We start from the raw sequence: 21,892 nt of genomic DNA on the forward strand, positions 1-21,892 counted from the left end.
CAACAGCCCGAGCCCCTAAGGGGCTTCGCACCTCAAAGAAAAACAGCGGCAGAGCCTTTCCGTTCTTTTTTTTTTTTTGCAGCCATTTATTGAGAAAATCTCCTATCGGACTGCTGAAGAAAGGAAGTACGACAATTTCTTGTTTGAAGAAAGTCTAATGGCGAATTTTCCTTATAATTTCTTTGTGTGGTTGCACGAAGAATTAATGGTATATTTTTGGTTATGATTGTCAGGCACTAAAACAGATTGGTTGTGGTTGCACAAAGAATTAATGGTATATTTTTGGTTATGATTGTCAGGCGCTAAAACACATTGGTTTAGTGAGCTGTCTAGTAGTTATTACTTGAGGTACTTGCTACCCTTTCCCACTTTCAAAACCGGAAAGCCCCAAAGTTAGGGGGAGATTAAAAAAATATAGAAATAAATTGTCATAATCCATACCCTCTGTAGGGCTCTTTGAGAGATATTACAGCCCGGAATTCCAAGAATCTGTGTTTCGGGAAAAGGGCCCAGCACCCCGTGTCCCCTTTTACTGTTTCCGAGATTAGGAGCGATCACATGCCCGACAGGACTGCCTGCGCGAACGCACTACGCGAGGAGGCCTTGGCCCATTGAAACATGCCTTCTATTTGCTGGAGATAAGGCCACGTCTCGGCTGAAGTCCTTTGCCTGCAATATTGGCATCAATGAACCGATTTTAGATTGTTCTCTCTTTGACTTCCGTTTCACAATCAACAGTTTTTTTGGGCACAAACAAAAGTTCCGCTTTAACGGGTGTTTGAGTGTTTGCATACTTATATTCCCGTTCACATTTTTAAACACTGTCACTTCATTGCGGAGTGCCACTTGCTTACGCAGATTTCATGCCGTCACCTTGGAAGGCGACTAAGCGGAAGTAAAAACGTTGAAGAAAAGCTTTCCTGCACTATGAACTACTGCATCTGTGTTCGTACACTTGCCCGCTTGTAACCGCATTCTTTTGGTTTACTTTGGGGCCCAAGACAGAATGCAGCGTTTATTATCTCATCCACCCACTACTGGCACATACTCTTTCGACTCTATTTTTTCGTCGGTCAGCCACAGTGAGTGGAAGAGGGCATGACAGCGTCACAAAAATACGCCAACTCTACATTACAGGCGCGGTGGAGCATCGGAAGCAACTGCGGCGGCACAGACGGAGAAGCAGACATTGCCGGAGAGATGCGGAAGAATTCCCGCAGATGTACAGCCGGTAAAACGCTTGTCTATAACAGCGATTTCAACTTCAACAGGCTACATCCAAAAACTTCCGAACCATACTCGTTGCAAACACGTCGGAAGCAAAAGCGAAGGGGTAAGACTTCAGAATTCTGCAGTAGTTTTATTCAAATCCCGCTCCGGCGGAACCAGGATAGGGCTGAGATTACGAAAGCTGTGTTATAGACAAGCCTTTTACCGGCTGTACAGGATAAGGAGGAGGAAGGAAGAAGAGAGGATGCTCCTCATCTCGCCGAACTTTCTCTCTACGCATCGGACCATGCCGTAGACGACACACAGGTTATCCTATGGGGCTGGTTACTTCCGTTTCCTCATTCCTACTCCTGCACTCACGCCATCGATTCCCAAGCGGAAGGGGAAGTCCGCCTCACGGAGATGGAGTCTCGGGATGAAAGAAGGGCCCTTTGATGTCCGCCTCAATTTTCCGACTCCGCAGCTCCGCCAGGTCTCGGATGGGAGTCAGCTATAAATCCTGACGCCCTTAAAACGATCCTTCAGCACTTCGCAGGCAGGCGTTCAGCGACGAAAGGCGAGAAGCTAAAAAGACTGGGCCATTATCACGCGGGGAATAAGGGCTGCCCTATCGTTTCGTAAAGTTCAAGTTTTCCTGACTCTAAAGTGCATTCTGCGGTTCGGCTAGACATGCACGCCTACTAAGCGAAATACGCCGAACTTCGGGTTATACTCAGCAGTATTCTGCTTGTCACTTTAACGCAGTCTTTATATCTTGTGTCAGGTGCTCCGATTTCCTAGTAACGAAAAGAAGGAACCGGTGTAACGGATCTTGTTTTCGTTTTTCTTTTTTTTGCTCACCATTGAACCTTCGTCGATGGAGTCTAGACTGAGGACGGTCACATGAAACTTCACCGGCGTTGGCTTGCCTGCGCAAAAGAAACAAAAAGGTGTGATAAGATCTCTTCAGCATCTTCCATCAACAAAGATTGCGTGAGCAAAATATGTGACACCAATTGCGCAATGTATGATGCAGTAATGAAGAGAAAGCTTGGTTCATTCGGGGCCACGCGTAGATCAGCTCACGTTTGAAAAAGGGTGAAGCGGACGCGGTAAAAAACAACGCAGGTGTTATGTTAAAATAAAGAAAAGAACGCACGCTTTCTTGAGCGAAGGTGACTAATCAAGGTTAAACGTCATAATTTAAAGTGTGGCATTCACAAGAGTACAAACATAACATGTAGTGAAAAGGCACGCTTCTGCCCCACCCCCCAGAAATAATAATTGTTTTCCTGTCCTCAAAAGAGATTAATGACGTTAAAAAAAAAGATTAAAAGCCGTTACGAAGGAACTAGCAAGTCACCAAAAATGCAGCCCATCGCCGAACATGGTTAGGTTAAAATTGCCGCATTAAAATTTTGACAGCATTCGTACGTACCCCTTTCGAACCCAACTAGCGTGGCACATAAACTTCCTGAATTCTTTTCTTGAGGCTACTGAACGCTTGAGGGATCCGGAAACATTTAATGCGGTCTGCATTGCATTTTTTGAACAAAGCAAAGATGCCGCAAAAATAGGCCCAATGTGACAAAAAAGGGCAATAAATGCTTACACAGTATTTATTTTTGCGGCGACTTCACCCCCGATATCACAACATAGTTTCTTCTGTAGAATAGTAAGTCCAGAGCGCCCGGAATTGACAATCCGTGGCAGTCAAGAGACTTGAGCAGGCCTGTTTCATTTTCTACGTAAAAGGTTTACTCTGAACGACTTCTCTTTTGAGGCGTTAGTAACAAATATTGCAAAGCCACGTCAGCCTGCGCAGAAATGTGCTGCAGCTTCGGAAGGCAGCGTTATAGAGGGAAGAATGATAAGTATAGTGTACATTGTTTTTGGCAAGCGCTCTACAAAGCACGTGACGTCCTTCATGAACGCATTTTGCCCAAGTTCCTGCCCTCAAGTTTCGTTCATTTTGTTGTTCATTCATTTATTTTTCTAAGACCATTTTCTGGTTAATCTGATCATGCACTGCTCTAACGTGACCAGAAAGTTGGTGACGCAACACATTTCAATCTAATTTCTTAAAAAGTAGCCCAATCAATGTCTGCTTTCTTGCGTATGTCCAATGAACCCTTTCCAGTGCGCGAAAAAATAAAAAAAACAAAAAATACACATAAAAGAGTGTCTGTTCTTGCTCCGGAACATTCATCGACCTTTTTTTTTCTATTGAACACTTTTATTAAGAAAAAGGTTCACCCTTACAGTAACTCGTATCAAAGGGATACACCAATACCGCACTCAGTTACAGGAATACAATTCAAGGCGGCTTCAAAATTCGAGTGCGTAGAGGTACTCCATTGCTGTGCTTGTTACGACGTGAAGGAGCAACAGGATACAATGGAAAGGCCTATGTCTTTCTCCCCAAGTGGACGAGGACGAAAAGGCAACAAAAATAAGCAGAGATGTATTTCTTTCCCCTCAAGTGCATGATGGTGAAAAGCAACGCGCTCTACCTGCCCTTTCATCTCTAACGTACGCTTCCCTTGAAGAACCATAGTCAAACTCTGATGCATGCGCCCAAAGTAACTTTACTGCAGGGATAAAAAGAGACTCCCTGTGCGCCCCTAACAAAGGATAACGTATTACGAAACTTTTCTTTACCGTTTTCCCTTGGCGGTGCGAGGTTGTCGTAATCTTGCGGGTTGGCAGGTAGAATGGAGGAGATGTCCAGGTTTTCGTCACTTCTCATTGTGTTCCAGCTGTGGCTACTAAAAAAAGAGAAAGAAAGGTCCATTCGTCAAAGGACAGGTTGCTGCAGCGATAATTTTCTATTACAACAAGGCTTCGCCATGGAAGGTCTGGCAGTTCCGTTTAGGGGAACATTACAGCGTATGTTTCCGATGAACCTGGGGCGCTAAGCACACGAGAAAAATTCGGGAATTTGGAAGTGCTAATGAACCTTTTCTAAGTATTTTTCCGAGAACGTCATCCCGCTGATTTGAAACAAGCGATACACTAGTTTTTGTTAAAGGACAGCACCTTTTATTTGTTTCAGATTTGCGTAGCTCAACACGTTGGGCCTAATTTCGCTAATTATATTTAATTTCACCACGTAGTGCAAGTTACAGCCCGACTTCTTCAATTTTCCAGGAAAAGAAAACACCACGTTTTTAACGGTCACCTTATAAATTGGCGCATAAACGACAAACTGGTCTAAAAACAGTTTTGTACTCTTTCGCTGTTCAAGACGCCGGTTTTTGCTATAAATATTGGAATTTCGTTGGCTCCTCCGTTTGTCCACCCGTTCGTCCGCCCGTCAGTTAATTCGCTCGTTCGTTAAGTCGTTCGCTAGTTCGTTCAGTCGCTCGTTAAATCGTTCGCTTGTTCGTTCGTTCGCTCGCTGGTACGCTCGCTTGTTCTTTCGTTCACTCGCTCGTTAGCTCGCTTGTTCGTTCGCTCGTTAAGTCGTTCGCTCATTCGTTCAAGCAAGCAACAAACATGTAACAAAGTGCCAACAATAAACCAGTTTCGAGGGCAGTTTTGTTCCAAAAAATAGGGTAAATCTTCCAGAACAACTCAAACATGACCAACGCATTCTAGACTTTGGACTGGTAAAATGTAATTATATGGTGTTCCCAAATCTATTCGGCGTCGCTTTTAAATTCCATATCTTGTCGATCCTATCTCTTATAAAAAACCAGCTGTAGTCTGGTATTATTTACAGGGAACTGAGGCGTTGGAATTATACAATTTGTCTGATTTTGCATTGTACAGTCTTTTTGCTCTGTTCAACCGGATGAGCGCTGCTTAGTCCAACGTAAGACGATCCCACCAAATGCATCTTAGGGGAATAAAATCCAAGTTTGGTTTCTGTCAATTTGTTACAGTTAGCGCCTTCATTTCCTAGAGCAAACATCTGACCTCTGAGCGTGCTACAGCCAAAATCAAGTTCAGTGCAGAGCCAGTTCACAACTTAAAGCGGGGTAATTTGAGAATTCAGAAGCTAGCATGCAGTAGGCAACGCTGTCAAAAATACTGCAAGATCGGCCATCCACAGCGCTTACACAATCTTTGGAACTTGAGTTTTTTTAGTAGTGCATGCAAAATATGAACAGATTGTATGCTAAAATACGCTCCTGCTGATAATGCTCTGGATAGAGCCGATCAACAGCAGAATAATATACGGCATGGGCTGCAGGGTTACGTGAATTTGACATACTGAGAGAAAATTTTCGATACAATTTTTTGCCCGAAACCACACCCACATCGCAAGGTTTCCTACTCAGGCCTTCACATTGACTTTGCAAAATTCTGTTAGTGGAGAAAAGATTTTTGCAAGATCTTAGAAAGCATTGTTTTGCAAGCGTTCACTAAACCCTTGGAATAAACCTTTTCGAATATAAATCATTCAACCAGGATTTCACGTGATTTATACAGACGAACGGCAGCTAGCCTCATAACACTCCATCTGTCAACAATTGGTTCTCTTAACTATTGCGTGCCAACCAGGCACTCTTATATAGCAACAGCCAAAACTTTTTTGAGCTACCAGTAGCTGAAAACTACGGACGAGGAACATTATATTTGGAACGGTTTACGGTTTCACTTCACGAAGCGAAAATTTCGTCTCCACGAATATTGCCCACCTAACTTCGAGCTGTTTATAAATACATGACTTCATTAGGAGCTTAGAAATTCAGCTTAGCAATAAGGAGCTTAAATAGCCCGGGCCCGCAACATTTTTCTCGCCCAGTCTGAGTTATCTTCCAGCATACTAACACATCCACCAATCAAGCAAGTCATATTTACGCTCCTACCATTTGTTAAAGTTTGAACATAAACTGAACAGGAATCGTTTTCTGTACCCACGGAAAACCAGAATTCCCGGCGATCCTGTAAAATACCAGATTTTCCTCAATTTAGTAATCGCATAAAAGCTGAGAATGGATTCTCAACTGTTCTAAAACCATACAAAGTTGCAAAGAGAGTTTATTTGTTTTTCTTTTGCTTTTGACTTTTGCTCTTTACTTTTGCTCGGTGAAACGGCTGCAAGGAACCTATATTAGCTTCCTTCCTTCGAAGATTCAAAAATACTCAGTTTCTTTTTCCAATTTTTTTTTTCTGCTCACTGAAGCGCCAACGTTGATTGCGAAACGAGACAGTATCTCGTTCCTACTCCGTTATTTGTAAAAGCGGGGAAAAGCGTCTCTTCAAATGGAGCGTTGCCTCGAACAAGAAGACCCTCCCCTCGAAGCGTGCTCTTCCAAGCGCACCCAACAAGAAACCCGCTATGTAAACGCAGATAGGCTTAATAAATAAAGCGGAAGAGACGTTTGGCGCGCGCCTTCTATCTCGGTGTGCTCCGTTCGCGTGTACCGCCTCGGTTTTTCAGCACAAGCTTTTCGAAGCCGGGCCATGGTTTTCTGCACTGGCTGCGAGCTACTGATAAGGTTCGTTTAGAGGCGGCAGAAAAAACCAACCCCGCCACGCGGTATATATAAATGGTGACTCCCTTTTCACCGTTTAGCTTTTGCCGGAGACTCGACGTTTCTGCTTTCATACCGAGCCTGGTTAGTGTGCGAGTAGAGGATGGGTAAGCCAAAGCGAGTGCACGCTCTGGTGCGCGAATGCACTCTCTGGCTATTATCAGGGAGATTGGAATGCATGGCTGAGAGGGAAAAAAAAAAAGAACCCGACAGCGATCTGTAGTGCTGATTAGCCACTAAGTAAACGACGACCGGGGGGATTTATTTGCGCACACCAGGGCTCATTTCGCATCTCTGACGGGCTGGCGTTTAATAGGAGCGTTTAGAACGAACTCGGTGAAAAAAAAAATTGGCTTTCAGCTAAACTATGCGAAATTCCAGGATACGTGCCAGGACGTATCACAGGGTACCACAAAAAAAAAATTAAGCAAAAACACTTTTGCTCGTACGCTCTTGGTTGTTTTTTTTTTTTTTTTTTCGCCTTAATGGGCTGAAGTTAACAGGTTTATCAGTTCACTTCGATTCAAGAAAATGGCGGTTTTAGAAGTTGATGTCTTTAAAGTCCTAAATAGCCCCAATTTTCATTGCACATTTTTCTGTCATGTAAATTAAATTATTCAGGATCTAGGCTGGTTTTCGTAGTGAGATATAACGAGCTTTATGGAAGTTAAGAAAAATTATACACGAGTGTTCTGATGTTCATTCCGGCCTGCTATGCAAACTTCAGTGTGGTTCCGACTGATGGGCGGTTTTCGCAATACTGTTTCCGGAAGAAATGTGCCCACGCATTCCCAGGGATTTCGTTGAATTGTCTTTTTAAATAAACTTAAAGCTACAGTGAACAACCGTTACGACGAACTTGAAGGGATTATGACGGTTTGTTCGTCTTATCAGAAACCCTCCCAAAAAAATACTCGGCAACACGCCCAAGTGGATGCAAATATCTTGCGTAAAGACGGTTAATGTAGTAGACTTACAATGGAGGAAGAAGACAAACAAATCATTTATTTGAGTGCGCAACTTGATAAGAGAGTGTCTTCAAGAACTCTTCCCTGGTTTTATTCAGTACAAGCGGCGATGGAGAGCGTACACCCGCTACCTCAAGCGACAACGCAGCAGAGACAGAAATGGAAGTCCTCGTTTTATCGGCGGTGACGCGGTGGGATTCGTGACACCAACCGACACGAACTCACATGCTCTCGCTGGGGAAGGGCAACGGGTCAGGAGAGCTGCTACGTTGTCGCTTTTTAATGCACTTTATAAGCGACCCCGAACCTTCCGCCGTCCGCATAGCAACAGCTGCGGGTGCGCGCGCTTTTCGTCTTCCTTAGCAACGGGGGGAGATGGGCGCGCGCTGCCTGGCCGCTGACATGGCACATACCCACGTGGGAGATTGGCCAGGAATAAGTGCGAATGCACTTCTTAAGCGAGCCTGAATCGTCGCGCTCGCATAGCGCCTCCTCTCCCCCCTCGCCTACTCTCCTAAAGCCCCTTTACTACTCTCCAGCTCGCAACACCCTCTCTCGGCGCGCCAGCCAGGCCACTACACTATATATAAAAAAAAAAGCATCCGGCGCCAGGTTTCGATCTGCGGACTTTGCGGCCGCAGCGCGACGCTGTACCGACTAAGCCACGGACGCGACTTTTTTTTTTTTTTCCAAACACAATTTTTTATTTACAAGGATATACATATATACATAATGCACTGGCACGCTCGATGCGGTGACCAATGCTGGTACGCGTACATACTGTCGCCGCAGGGACTCCAATCACCTTTAGGCGTGCCTTCACTTGAGCCGCAGAGTAAGCAGCGTAGTGGGACTGCGGTGGCAACAACGAACAAACAAGCAGGAAAATATGACATCCTGAGACAGTGTAATATCAGAGTACATGAACTGGGAATCGTGTGAAGGTAACATGTTCACATATGAGTGTAAACTCTGGGCAAGGATGTACAAAGCCTGTTCAGAGGGGAAAAGCGTCTCTACAAAGTACTAGTGAGGCAAGATCACAGCCATTGCCAGCGCTGCATCTCTTTTTCTTTAAAGCGCTGCAGTGCTTGGCATCCTTTTTGCAGTGAGTCGCGGAGCTCCGTGTCAGAATCTGATGCCCCCAACACGCTCACTGTCCATTCAGCCTTTGCCGTGAAGTGCCTCCAGGTAGGCCTGGGGTTCCTGGCGCACTCCACTGCATCCACTCGGGCCCTCCACAGCGAGTGGAGCCCCAGGACAAGCACGCAGTCCCGAAGCGCCTTGTTCTCTGTGGGCGCACTCAGGTGCCGGAGGCCTGACCACGACAGGTCCCATCGCTCGGTGTACGCGGTCTGCAGCTCGTCCCAGAAGACGGTCGCGGCGTTACAATCTGTGAGGACGTGTTCTGCCGTCTCGCGTTTTCCACAGAGGAGACAACCCGCGTCGCCATGGACAAAGAAACCCTTATCCTCCAGACGTGCCTTTGCGGGCAGCACCCCCATGTGGAGGCGGAAGAAAAAGTCCTTTGAGGCGGTGGGCACAGGGAGTCGTCTTACTCGCTTCAAGACATTGTTAGGTATTGGGGGTTGTCGGTAGAGAGGGGGCGGCAGGACCTTCTCCACGAGGTCCCAGTATAGTTTTCTGGGTTTTGTTTTGAGCAGATAATCCCAAGAGAAATGCTGCTCGAGCAGGGCTAAGGCTAGCGCGATTTCTTTGTAGAACCTCGTTCCGCGCGTGTCAAAGCAGAGCGATGCTGTCGTGGCAAGCCACGGGGCCAAGTGTCTGGTGCCCAGGCACTGCGTGGCTGCCACTAGGAACGGATCGCGTAGACCCAGAAAGTACAAGAATCGTTGGATAGTGAGTTTGAGCTCCGCGTTGACGAGCCCAAATCCACCCTTTTCTAGGCTCCAGAAGAGGTTTGAGCGGCGCATGGGCTCGAATGTGGACCGCCAGAAAAACACCGCCCAGGACCGGTGCAGCCTATTCAGGGTGTCTGCGTCGATGGAAGTTATGCGGGCCCCGTACAGCACTGCGGGGTATGCAATCGCATTGCACACATGAGCCCTGGTGAATAGAGCAATGTTTCTATTTCTCCATGGTTGCAGCTTTCTTTCCGCAGCTGACAGCTTGGGTTTCCACCGATTTTTGACTGCGACGCTTTGGTTGAGGTTGACTCCAAAGTAATTGGACATCTCCTCTTCCCAGGCCATTCCAAATAGGTGACTTGGTTTGGAAGCCCAATCACCCAACCAGGCTCCCCTCGACTTAAGTAAATTTATCTCTGCTCCCGAAAAGCGGCAAAACTGGTTTGCTAGTTTAATTACCTCGCCCACTTGTGATCCACGAGTGCAGATGAAGGCCACGTCGTCCGCATAGGCGAGAACACGGAGCTCCTCGTCTCCCATCTTCAGGCCATTGATGACCTCGGATGCAAGGGCCATACGGCAAAGTGGCTCAAGATAGAGGGTGAATAGGATGGGTGACATGGGGCAGCCCTGGCGCACCGACCTGCGGATGTCTATGGGCGTTCCCACAGACCTATTTGCTACTACGCAGGTAGATATGTCCTCGTAGCAAGTTTTGATCCAATCGATCATTGTGTCACCGATTCCGCAGTGTTGGAGGAGATCCAGTAGAAAATTGTGGTCCACCTGATCGAACGCTTTCCTCAGGTCCAGTTGAACGATGGCCAAAGGTAGCAGACCTGATTCAGCCGCCTCGATGGCTACCCTCATGCGATGTAGGTTGGAATTGATGGACCGCCCCTTGAAACCGCATGTCTGGTGAGGACCAACTACAGCGCTTAGTGCACTCTCCAGCCGTCTGGCGAGAACTCGGGCCAGGATCTTGTAGTCCGTTGAGAGAAGGCTGATCGGACGGTAATCGGCAACGTCGGGGATAGAATCGGTGGGTACGTTTTTGGGGATTAAGGCCAGGTGGCTTGTCCGCATGGAGGATGGCAGGCGCTTCTGTTTTCTTATTTCTTCGAAAACCATGGCTAGGATGGGGCTCAGTTCCTTTCTAAAGGCTATATAGAACTCTGAGACGATACCATCCGGTCCAGGAGATTTGTTCCGCGGTAGGCTCTTGATGGTACGCTCTATTTCCACTTCTGTTATGGGGGTGTTGATCAAATCTTTGGTTTCTTCAGGTATTTTGGGAATTTGATTTAGTACTTCAGCTGGGATTGCATCTAGGACTGACCGTCGAGAGAATAGTTCTGCATAATATTCAGCGAAAGCTCTTGCGACTTCCTCATTGCTTCTTGCCACACCTGCGGGATGTTTGACCTCCGTGATGTTTTTCTGTGCCGAGTTCTCCCTTTCGAAGGCTGCAAAAAGCTTCGATGGCCTTTCCTCGAACTCTACCTTTTGCTCCCTGCTCCGCACCAGGGCTCCCCAAAAACTCTTCTCAAGCTCTCCCCGGAGCTCTTCTTTAATTAACCGGATATCGTCTTTAAACTCCCCTGGTCTTTCTTCATCAGCCTCGATGAGCGCGCAGAGAGTCTCCGTGAGGCGACCCTTTTTTTCTTTTTTTTCGTGCGGCCTCCTCGCGCCCTATGGTGATTGCAAAACTTTTTATACGTGCTTTAAAAGTTTCCCACTTTTCCACACTAATGGTTCCCGACCGAAGTGCTTCAATTTCTTTTTGAGTGTTTTCGACAAATGTCTCGTTTTTAAGTACTGTGGAGTTCATTAGCCATCGGGTACTTGAGTTCTGCTTAGCCGTGTATGTGTTAAGGGCCACGGTGCACGTTACGAGGCCGTGGTCAGAGAACGAGATGGGAGTGACGGTGTAGTCGGACACTCGTGTAACCCCTTCCCCCGACACGTAGATCCGGTCCAGACGCGCGTGGGACGAGCCCTGCCAGCGCGTGTAGCGTTTGGTTGGCCAGCTGCGCGCCAAGGCTACGTCGGACAGGTCGCTGTCCCGTAGGACTGCGCTCAAAACACGGGACGATGCGTCGACGCCACCACCTTTCCCTGTTCTGTCGTTAGCCCTCAACACACAGTTGAAGTCACCCCCAAGGAAAACTGCCCCAGACACACACAAGTAAGGCCGCAGGGCGATAAACAGGTCCGAGCGAGCTGCTGTTTCATTGGGGGCGTAGACACACGCGAATCGCACCAGCTCGCTCCCCACGAGGACATCAACGAGGCAAAAACGGCCGTTTTCTGCGAGCTCGCAGTCAACAATTTTGAGGGAAGGGTTTTTCCGTATTAAAATGGCTGTACCGCCTGCGCGGGCTGAAGTTAAGGTGTGGAAGCACCAGAATTTGTGGCCGAATAGGCGTACAAAATTTTGGCTGTCTTCGATTGATGATAACTTGGTTTCTTGCAAAAGGGCAACATCGATATTCTCGTTGTTTAAAAGGTCGAGCAGCCAGTTCTTACGTTTGGAAGAAATTAGGCTAACTACGTTAATAGTAGCTATTTTAACCGCGTTGAGGGGGGCTGTCATCGTGGGGTGAGGGCTTACCGATTATCCGCTCAGCCGCAACCGCTGCCATTGTCGCGCGGTGTCGTGTCCGCACAGCCGGTGGGGGAGGCGGTCCTGCCGTCTTGCGCTGGGGCTGTTTTCTGTTCCCCCCTGAGCGGTTCAGGAATTCTCGGTGGTGCGTCTTTTGTGGTGGGCCTCTTCCCCTCCTGACCGTCTGGGGTGGTGGCGGCTTGCTTGGCTCGTGCCTGACGTCGTGTTTCGACTCTTCTCGTTGATATCAGTGTTAGTAACGCGCCTTATATCTTTAACGCATTCAAACTACATCGTCAGCGGCGTGCGTTGGCGACTCAGCGGCGTTATAGCGGCTTGATAACTGCGTGGTGTACACGTGATACTACAAACCCGCTAGTTCTGCATTCTCTCACGTGACTGCGCCTCCTCTCCCTTCACTCCGGTCGGCGCTTCGCAGCTGCGGTGCGCTGCGGTGCGGTGCGCTCCTCCTCTCGAACATACACGTTAATTCACCAAGATTTCCGCAGAGGGACAAACGAGGCGTGTTAAGCCGAACGTGATCACGAGGGGGTGTTAATGTAACTAACGGGCAAAATGCCACCAAACTTCAACAAACTCCCCCTCATAGCATCACCCCGTGCTTCGCACTTCCTCATACTCCCCTTCGGGGAAATGCGGGGGAATTTTTTTCTTTACTTCTTTTATCCGCCTAGTTTTGCGCCTCTCTCCTCCAGAGTAGAGTGGCCACAAAACTCGCCCTCACTCTTTTTTTTCTTTGCTTTGCTGCTGGCTTCGCGGGTTGAAGGGTGGGAGGAGTGGCAGCTTTATCCACGTGTCTTTTTTTCGCGCTCCCTCCCTTCATCCGTAGCACGAATTCACTTCGCTCTGGGGTTTTCTTTTTCTTTTCTTTCCCTCTGGTCGCGTAAATGCCCCGTCGCAACCCGCCAAGACTGCCATGTTCGCTACCGAGAATCGCGAGCAGTGGTGGTCACCCCGAAAGTTATTCTTCTTAATCGAAGAGTACCTGGAAGGCTGTTCGTTTTAAAGGGACAGACAACCGATTTTTGTCGCGTATATGTTCTCTAGCTCATATGAAAGCGAGCGTTTTATATATCCCGGTAACCACAAGCAATGTGTACCCGCCGCGGTGGCTCAGTGGCTAAGGCGTTGCGCTGCTGAGCACGAGGTCGCGGGTTCGATTCCCGGCCGCGGCGGCCGCTTTTCTGATGGAGGCGAAAAGCAAAAACGCCCGTGTGTACGAGATTTCGGCGCACGATAAAGATCCCCAGGTGGTAAAAATTAATCCGGAGCCCTCCACTACGGCGCGCCTCATCGCCTGCGTTGCGTCGCCGTGTTAAACCCCACAATCAATCAATCACAAGCAATTTGTAAACAAATTGGCGTAAATAATTTTAATTTGGCAGCAAACTTCCTGAAATCGGAAGGGTCGCGGTTCGGAGTGTCGAAACTTGACACTACAATGTGTCCCTGTCTCGTGACCTGCAAACCTGGCAGCCACTGCAACTGCTGAAACGTTTACTTACGTATTGAAAACCTTTTAACACAAGTATTTAAACAAGGTTAAATTGTATATGTATTTCTAAACATTATTCTGAAAATTTTAAAGACACGCCGCCCACCGTCGCTGGGTTGCTCTCTGTGTGGCTAACTGAGCCTTCATGCCCAGAATCAACGGCAGCGTTCAGTAAACAGACCCAGTGAAGGAGCTTTGACGATTCTGCCTGAGTCAGGGGTGTTTGTTCTCGCAAAATGTTTGATTTCAGTTTCGAAATACGTCCACGGCAGCTTAAAAAAAAAAAAAGTCGCGCCCGGGGAGAATCGAACCTCCCACCTCCCCAACGTCAATCCAGATTCTACCTATCGTCTATCCCAACAGATGGCGCATTCGTGCAAAATAGACCGTTGCATTAAAAAAAAACATAAAAAGGAACAGAGAAGCCTGCGATTCAAACTTTTCTTATCTGGGGACAAGTTTTTAAATATTGTTTTTCATTTCGCATACAGACAAAAGAATGTTGCCGAGCTACTCTATGTCATGGTTGACAGCATTATTTTTGGGGGGAAACATACGGCTCGTAGATCTAAAAATTTCGATTTAGAAAGTTCTAGGGCGTTATCAGCAAAACCGTTTCTCGTCAAGGTGATTTAAGTGATGCCATTTCATTTCGGATAGAGAATATATACTCGACAAGAATCGGTTTTCTGTCCCTTTGAGCAGATCTTTTTTGTATTTGGTCTATAAAAAACCAAACAAGCGTCACACATTGTTCGCATAAGCGAGAATTCGTGTTAACTGAGCTCATCTTAGGGAACTAACTTAAATTTTATGCAGATCAGTTAAGCGTCAGAAGTTTACTCGCAGAAACATAACGGCGGGTGTAACCCGCTTATACAGTTTCTTCGCAAGTATCTGAGACACCAAAAAGTTGCGCTTGCGTCATGTGAAAAATTGGGGCTTGAATGTGGAATACCAATTAGAAATTGTACTGCCTGACACGATCATTTAATTTATTTTGTTCGCTTTTATTGCTTTCCCTCTCGTCTCTTGAGTCTAAATCTATGTATGATCGCCAATTTACATTTAAAGGCCCTTTCACACTTGCGACAAACGCAACGCGATTTCTGTCGCGGAGGCAAAGGTTAGTCGAGACTAAACGACAAAAGCGATCGCTGGGGGACTGAAACGATAGAATCTCGACCCTTCTATAGCTCCAGTCGCCAGTGTGAAAGGGCCATAAAGCAGCACACATTATCCATGAAGCACTGACTTAATGAGCGCCTTTTAAATGTGCCGCTGGAAAAAAGTTGTCGCTGGAAGACGAAACTGTATAGGAGTCGTGACAGTCTCTGAATCCTTGCCTTATTAAAAAGAAAAATGAACGGTCCCCAAAAACAATTTCTCGAGTTCTTTGCAGAAATTTATCAACACATCAGTAAGGGCACGGACTTTTGGAAGCATGTCGAATAACCCCCGATTGAATAATTATAAATTTCCGGCCGACGCTTTGCTCAAAGCTATTGCCACAAGGAGGCAAGGCAAGGTTCGGCTGGGTGTTCCAACGGTACTCACGCTGCGACGGAGACCGCAAAGGCACCGGTGAGGAGGTATAGTGCGAGTGCCCCGTGACAAGGTAGAGGCCGACCAGAGCGGCTCATGTCTCCCTCCTCAAGGGGGCCGCCGCATGTGCCTCGGCCGGGGCGAGGAAGACTGGCCTCATCCTGCAAAGACAGAGCGGGAGTATAGGTTAGGTGAGACGGTCTACGAATGTCCGATCACGCGGTGTTGAATACTAGCGGAATCAATCAATCAATCAATCAATCAATCAATCAATCAATCAATCAATCAATCAATCAATCAATCAATCAATCAATCAATCAATCAATCAATCAATCAATCAATCAATCAATGAAGCAATCAATCAATCAATCTAATGATCGATCTAACAATAAATTAATTTCGTGCTGAACAGAGGGAGTAGAGTAGGTGAATGAATGTCCGGTCATGCGGTAGTGAATACTAGAGGAATCAATCAATCAATCTAACAATCAATCAATCAATCGATCAATCAATCAATCCCATGCTGAACAGAGGGAGAAAAGTAAATGTACAATCAATGAATGTCCAATCGCGCTGTATTGAATGCTACAGGAATAAATAAAAAATAAATAAGTAAATAAAAATATATCAACCAATCAATCAAATAGTCAATCAAGCAATCACTCATCCTTAACACAGGGAGTAGAGTAAGAGTACAATAAATGTTCGATCACGTGGTATTGACTACTAGAAGAAGCCATCAATCAATAGATCTATCAATCAATTAATCAATCAAGCGTTCAATTAATCAACCCACCAACCAACCAATAAATCAATAAATCAAATATAAATCAATAAATCAACACATACGTCGTGTAAGCAATCCTGCAGTGGGGAAATCAATCAATTCGCGGGAGAAGAAAGCAAACTAATGAATAATGCTCAAGACAAGAAAAACACTCGAGGTCCTGGATTCGTCAATCGGTGAAAAAAGATACTTCGACAAATTATTTACAATGGTAACTAATTGTCAATTTGCACATTTAGGAACTAGCTGATGAACTTTCACTTGCACAAAACGATTCATGTAGGTTTAGCAATCTGTCCGACATGGCAGTTTGACGTTTGTTCCTAAAGCACCGAATTGTGTCTTCGTTACTTAAGCCCTGCCTAGTATTTGGGCTAGACTTCGGTGCATGTTTGCGCAGTGTGGGTAAAGACAACTTGCGGCCACGCCAAACGTATTGCGCATGCTCCGCGGCAGGCGGCGGTAACTCTTTCTTTACACGAAACTTTCCCAAAAACAATTTTCTGATGTCAATCGGCTGTTAAGCTGACTAGATTACGGCGAATTTTGTTTACTTTTCTTAGGTAGTTCACAGTGAGGCTGCCAAGGCTTAGGAATTTCCGCTGCTTTCATGACATGCGCTTCTACGGGAAGGAAACGAAGTGCTCCATATTTGTCTGGTAGGATAAAACTCTTGTCCCTACAAGTTTCACGAAATATCCCAAAGCTATAGGAACTAATCCAAAGGGGTAGCATGTTGGGCTGGTTGGTGGTGAGATAGAAAGGAGGGAACAGCGCCCATTTTGACAAAGGACGGACAGAAACACGCAGCACAATGTGTTTCTTTCCGTCCTTTGTCAAAATGTCCGCTGTTCCCTCCTTTGTATAGGAACTAGCATTATGAAATGGTGGGAAAAATAAAATCGGGTATATTGTTTAGCCATATGTGCATATGTGTAATGAGTACTTTGTGCAACTTTTACCTTCACTCAATGGAATAGCTCCTAATTTCATAGTTCGTGTTATTTAGCTTTACACGACCCCATTGAAAGAGGTTGCGGGAAAATGTTTTAGAAAAAACATCCTTTCCTTTTTTTTCTAAATTTTTATATTTCGCGCTCATTTCATCTTTCTATCGCATCTGCGAACCTTGTGCAAGTTAAGGCGCCCCTTTTTTGTCTTATGTTTTCTCCTCGCCCGGCTGTAATTCAGAGAGGGGGCAACGAAGTTTTTAATAAAGCTGCGAACAGCGTAACGGCAAGTCCTTTTCTCGCAGTAATGAAATTCCCGTGTGCTGACTTGCAAAAGCTGGATAACTTGGGAAAGGGCCCACCTAACTTTATCTGCTGTAAAAGATGGCAGCTGCTGCGCTGACTTTGCCTTCAGAACAAAAACTTCGAAATGCCTCGGGCGTCTTCCAGGGCAGCCCTTCACGTTCAGGAAACATGCGGCTCTGTTCGCTTTGTTTTTTAAACTCTCAACGCAGAAATCCCGGAGAAACGCAGAAACGGAGCCGAAATCCTGAAATTTGTGAGGAAGTGCTGTTTTTCCTGGTTTCACGCATTCGTCTCAAATATCCAGCTGCTGGATACGTACTTTAACTCGACGTTTGTCAGGGATATGCTACCTCCCTTACCTCGGTCCTGCGTCGGCAGTGAAGAAGCCGGGCTCAGCGTTTCGCAGGCTTGTGTTGCACAGCCTCTAAAAATCGCTTGCTGAGTATTTGTAGCACATTTGCCTTTTGTACAAGCAAGTATTGAATTTTTAATTTGGGGGTTTAACGCCCCAAAATTACACCTTAGCTATGAGGCGCGTCGTAGTGGAAAGCTCCGGATTAATTTCGACCACCTGATAATCGTCGACGTGTGCAGAAATCTTGGCACACGGGCATTTTCGCTTCCCGCCTCCATTTTAAAAGCAGCCTTCGTGGCTGGGAGCAAACTCTTGTCGCTGGGCTCAGCAGCACAATGCCTTAGCCACTGAGTCACTCCAGCGGGTCTGTGCCAGCAAGTAAAAGATTCAAGTCAATTAGGTTTATTTTTTAGGGGAACTATAGATGGATTCCTGCGCGAAACGCTGTGTAAAATAGCTTTAGACTAATACATGACGTGTCTAAGAGTGCATAACATACCATGCAGAAATAGTTGGATGAACGTAAGAATACAATGTTACCGAAATGTGGAGATTGTAAGAAATCTAAAAAATCCCATACAAAATATATACAAGAATAAAGAAGGTAAAGCAACAAAGACATTCAATTCGAACGTGGTAGCAAACAACACTTTACGAAACGAAGCAAAATACATCAAGCAAATACACGCACTCACATGCCTACAAAACAGCGCAAATCTTGAAGCACGGGACACGTAGAATATCCCCGAAATGTCATGGAACCCAGGCAGTTTCACGGCTACCAAGTTACTCAATTAATATTCGCGTGGGAAGAAAGAAACAAAATACGATAAAACAAGCACAATCGGCCAGCGAATCAGAATGATGAAAGCAAGTCCGGCGGCTTGTTTTCAGCCTCCTGATCCACTGAACAAGCATGATTTGGGCTGCGTAATTTCATCTTCTGACCTGAACATTGCAAATAGTTGGCATAGTGTAAGGGAAAGTAACTGGCAGGCAAAGCATAACTGAAACTAGGGCACATGGCATGGGCTGACAGACGCATGGCAAGAGCAGTGTAATATAGGCGAACGCTAAGCCAGCCCTAACACGCGAGTTAGATGCATGCGACGGTTTAATACGCGAGCCGACAATGTCGGAAGAAGGAGGAGGGCGGAAATTCGAAGTTATAAGAGAAGGCGCTCAAACGAGAGAAAGTCGCTACACGCCAGGAGTCTTGTAGCAGGGCTTTATTGCGCGAGCCTTGTTGGACAACCCGAACAGGGTAACGTGGAGGGGTAGCGAGCCCCGGAAAAGAAGTGAGGTGGGAGATGATGCTTATGGGGGAACACGGTGAACGACAATGAAGCGTAATTGCTTAGACGTTCGTGCCAAGCGAAACAATGACACTTCGCTAGACCCCTTTTTACTATGCCTGACCCACAATATATAGTACAGTACCGCCGTTTGTACATGACCACCGGCGGAATGTCCGGATAGGAATGTTAATGACTTCGCTACAGTCAGCGCTTACAATATATAAATTGAGTGTTATTCTTGTGCCTAAAGATATTCTGGCAAAACCGTGTATAGCTCAATGAGCATTCATTTGTGCTGTAAATAATTGCGACCGTGATGATTACATTGTTTTTTTTTTTACGGTCATCGTAAAGCCAAGACTGTAACTGAGAAGCCGGAGCGTAGCGTCTAGAGTGCCGTCCGACGGCACTCCAGCTGAGTGCTACAGCCACGGCTAGAGTGCCGTCCGGAGACATTAGGTTTTACGGCGAAGCGGTTAGCCTCTCGTTGGTTGGAAAATTTTGGGTCGTAAGCAAAAAAAAAAAAAAAAAAACACAGACAGGACCCAGCAGTTCTCGCGAGCACACCGAGCGCAGGCGTCAGGCTAATCAGGCGTGCGGCATACAGCTCAATAATCATGTATAGAAACACCACAAAAGCATCGAAACCGCTTGACGGATGATAAGGCACCGATGACAATGTGAACCTTCCCCCACCCCCTAGGGTTCTGGCAAATATTAGGTTGCAGCTGCTCTCTAAAGGGGATGGGGGTTGACGTCAATCGAGGGCTAGAAAATGCGTCAGGCTAAGCAGGACCTAGCAGTTCTCGCCCAAGACGCCGAGCGCATACGTCAGGACCCAAAATTTTCCGCCAGAGAAGCCGAGTGTCAGCGTCGTGCCCACGCAGACAACGAGGAACATTTCATACTATCTCCCAACAGCATGTGTACTGGTTTACAACTTCACCGGACATCCGCTTTCGCAGGGGGGATGGCGTTCATTTTTTTTAGAACTGGGCTGACACAAGCCAGAGCGTCTGCGGTTGTGATTTAGCGGTTCCGTCTTGGCTTCTTATGACGAAGCGCGGAGGTTCGATTCCGGCTCTTGGAGTTCTTTATTTTTTTAAAGACGATAGTCTTTCTTGGGCTACTTAAACACAGAAATTTTTGTCTGTCTGTCTGTCTGTCTGCCTGCCTGTCCGTCTGTCTGTCTGTGACTCGATTCAGCCACCCGGCCAAAGTAAAATACATACTGCGCAATAGTTTTATATGCTCACAGCCAAATGTGAGCGTCTAAGCCCGGTTTATATGTTCATACTTGTCAACTTTGTTGAACATGAACACGACATCACGCAAATATAGGACCGAAAATTAATACAAAAGGGATATTTACGGAGTTCCTTTATTTAAAAAAATTCATGGATGCATGATTTCTCGATGGCAAATGATAATCTACATCTACTGCGGAAAACCGCCGTCTGCTGTTGCCCGTGCCACCTCCTGGCGGCATATGTGAAATCACGCGGCAACAGCAACGAAAGGTTCCACTTGCTCGGTTTCACGTTCTTCTTGGAACGCACGTGGAGCACGGCAACGCGGTTCTATAAACCTTGAAGTCGGCCGCCTCGATTGACGCGCGTCTCCGGCGTACTGCAGCGCTGGCATCGAGAAACCCGGCCTGTATCAGTGAAACGCGGTAAATTCAAATCGCCTTGAGCAAACCTTTAGTGTGTTTAACTAGGGTTGAGCGTGACAGAACAGGAATAGCAGGAGAGGTGAGCGGTAAAGCAAAGGGGGGTGTTTCCTTGGCAAATGTCTACAAAGACTATCGTCTTTTGGCGACATTTGCAACGAAAGGAGCAGATACGCGGCCAATTTTTTTGTCTGTCTGTATGTCTGTTTGTCTGTCTCTCTGTCTGTAACTCGATTCAGCCACCCGGCCAAAATAAAACAATGCCTGCGCAATAGTCTTATATAGTCACACCTAAGTCTACCCCTCTAAGTCCGGTGTAATGTTCATACTTGTCAACATTGTTGAAGAAGGACAAGACATTGCGCAAATGTAAGACAACAAATTAATACAGAAGTGATATTTGCAGTGTTCCTTTATAAAAAATCATACATGTTTGATTTTTGCGAAACTAAATACTTCATCAACTGCAGAAAAAAAATCACTCCGTCATCGCCTGCTGCCGCCCGCGCCACTATAGCTTCTGGTGCGATTTTAAGAAATCAACCGGCAACAGTTACGAAAGGCTCCACGAGGCAGGTTCCACGTTCTTCTTGCAACGCACGTGGAGTAGGGAAAAGCGGTTCTATAAACATTGAAGTAGAGCGCCTCGATTAACGCGCCTCTTCGCCGTACGGCAGGGTTGGCATCGGGACACCCGGCCTGGAGCAGTGGAACGCGGTAAATTTAAAATGATTTAAGCAAACCTTTGGTGTCTTTACATTGGGAGGAGCGCGACGCAAGAGGAACAACATGAGAGGTGAGCGGGAAAGCGAAGGGAGGCATTTACTTGGCAAAAGTCGATGAAGGCTATCGTCTTTTGTCGACATTTGCGACGAAAGGAGCAGATACGCGGCCAATTTTTTTACGTCCACACTTTTTTATGTAAATTTATTGGCTTACGTAAGTTTTGGGTGTGTGAAATGATTTTTTTTTCTGTTGCTTAGGTTTTGTTACGTTAGTTTTTGTTTCGTTACGTTACGTACGTTGCGTTAATGGAGGGCGAAGTAGGGGCAGACGCGGCATTTTTCTTCGAAACGCCGGCGGACGTCGCTTTAGTTCAGTGCTTATAGTACCGTCGGCCGACACTTTAGACACAGCCAAGACAGAAACTCTGTCTCTATGGGGTTGGCGCTTGTCGATAAACCGCGAGGAGATTTCGCCATAGCGCCCCGCCTTCTATCCAAGGTGATTGATACTGCCAGCTGTCTTCCTTGATAGGGGAACATCTTCCTGAAGAACGGCCCGTATAGCATTGGGCCATTCGTCTTCAGTGTTCCCCGGCGTTCTG

At 46.5% G+C, this 21,892-nt stretch overlaps 1 protein-coding gene across 1 annotated transcript in view; it reads right to left on the reverse strand.

The window, feature by feature from the left end:
- LOC144157835 (glycine receptor subunit alpha-3-like) overlaps positions 1–21,892 on the reverse strand; it is a 118,891-nt gene that overhangs the window by 11,744 nt on the left and 85,255 nt on the right. Inside the window, exons 2-4 of the mRNA XM_077688572.1 lie at positions 15,210–15,358; positions 3,871–3,977; positions 2,071–2,138 (exon numbers count right to left, since the gene is read on the reverse strand). Of these exons, the coding sequence (XP_077544698.1) occupies positions 2,071–2,138; positions 3,871–3,977; positions 15,210–15,295 (261 nt within the window). The 5' untranslated portion in view covers positions 15,296–15,358. The remainder of the gene's footprint in view (positions 1–2,070; positions 2,139–3,870; positions 3,978–15,209; positions 15,359–21,892) is intronic.

The sequence above is a fragment of the Haemaphysalis longicornis genome, unplaced genomic scaffold, assembly GCF_048455015.1.
Source record: "Haemaphysalis longicornis isolate Haplotype H1 unplaced genomic scaffold, Haemaphysalis longicornis Haplotype H1 scaffold_10, whole genome shotgun sequence".
Taxonomy (NCBI): domain Eukaryota; kingdom Metazoa; phylum Arthropoda; class Arachnida; order Ixodida; family Ixodidae; genus Haemaphysalis; species Haemaphysalis longicornis.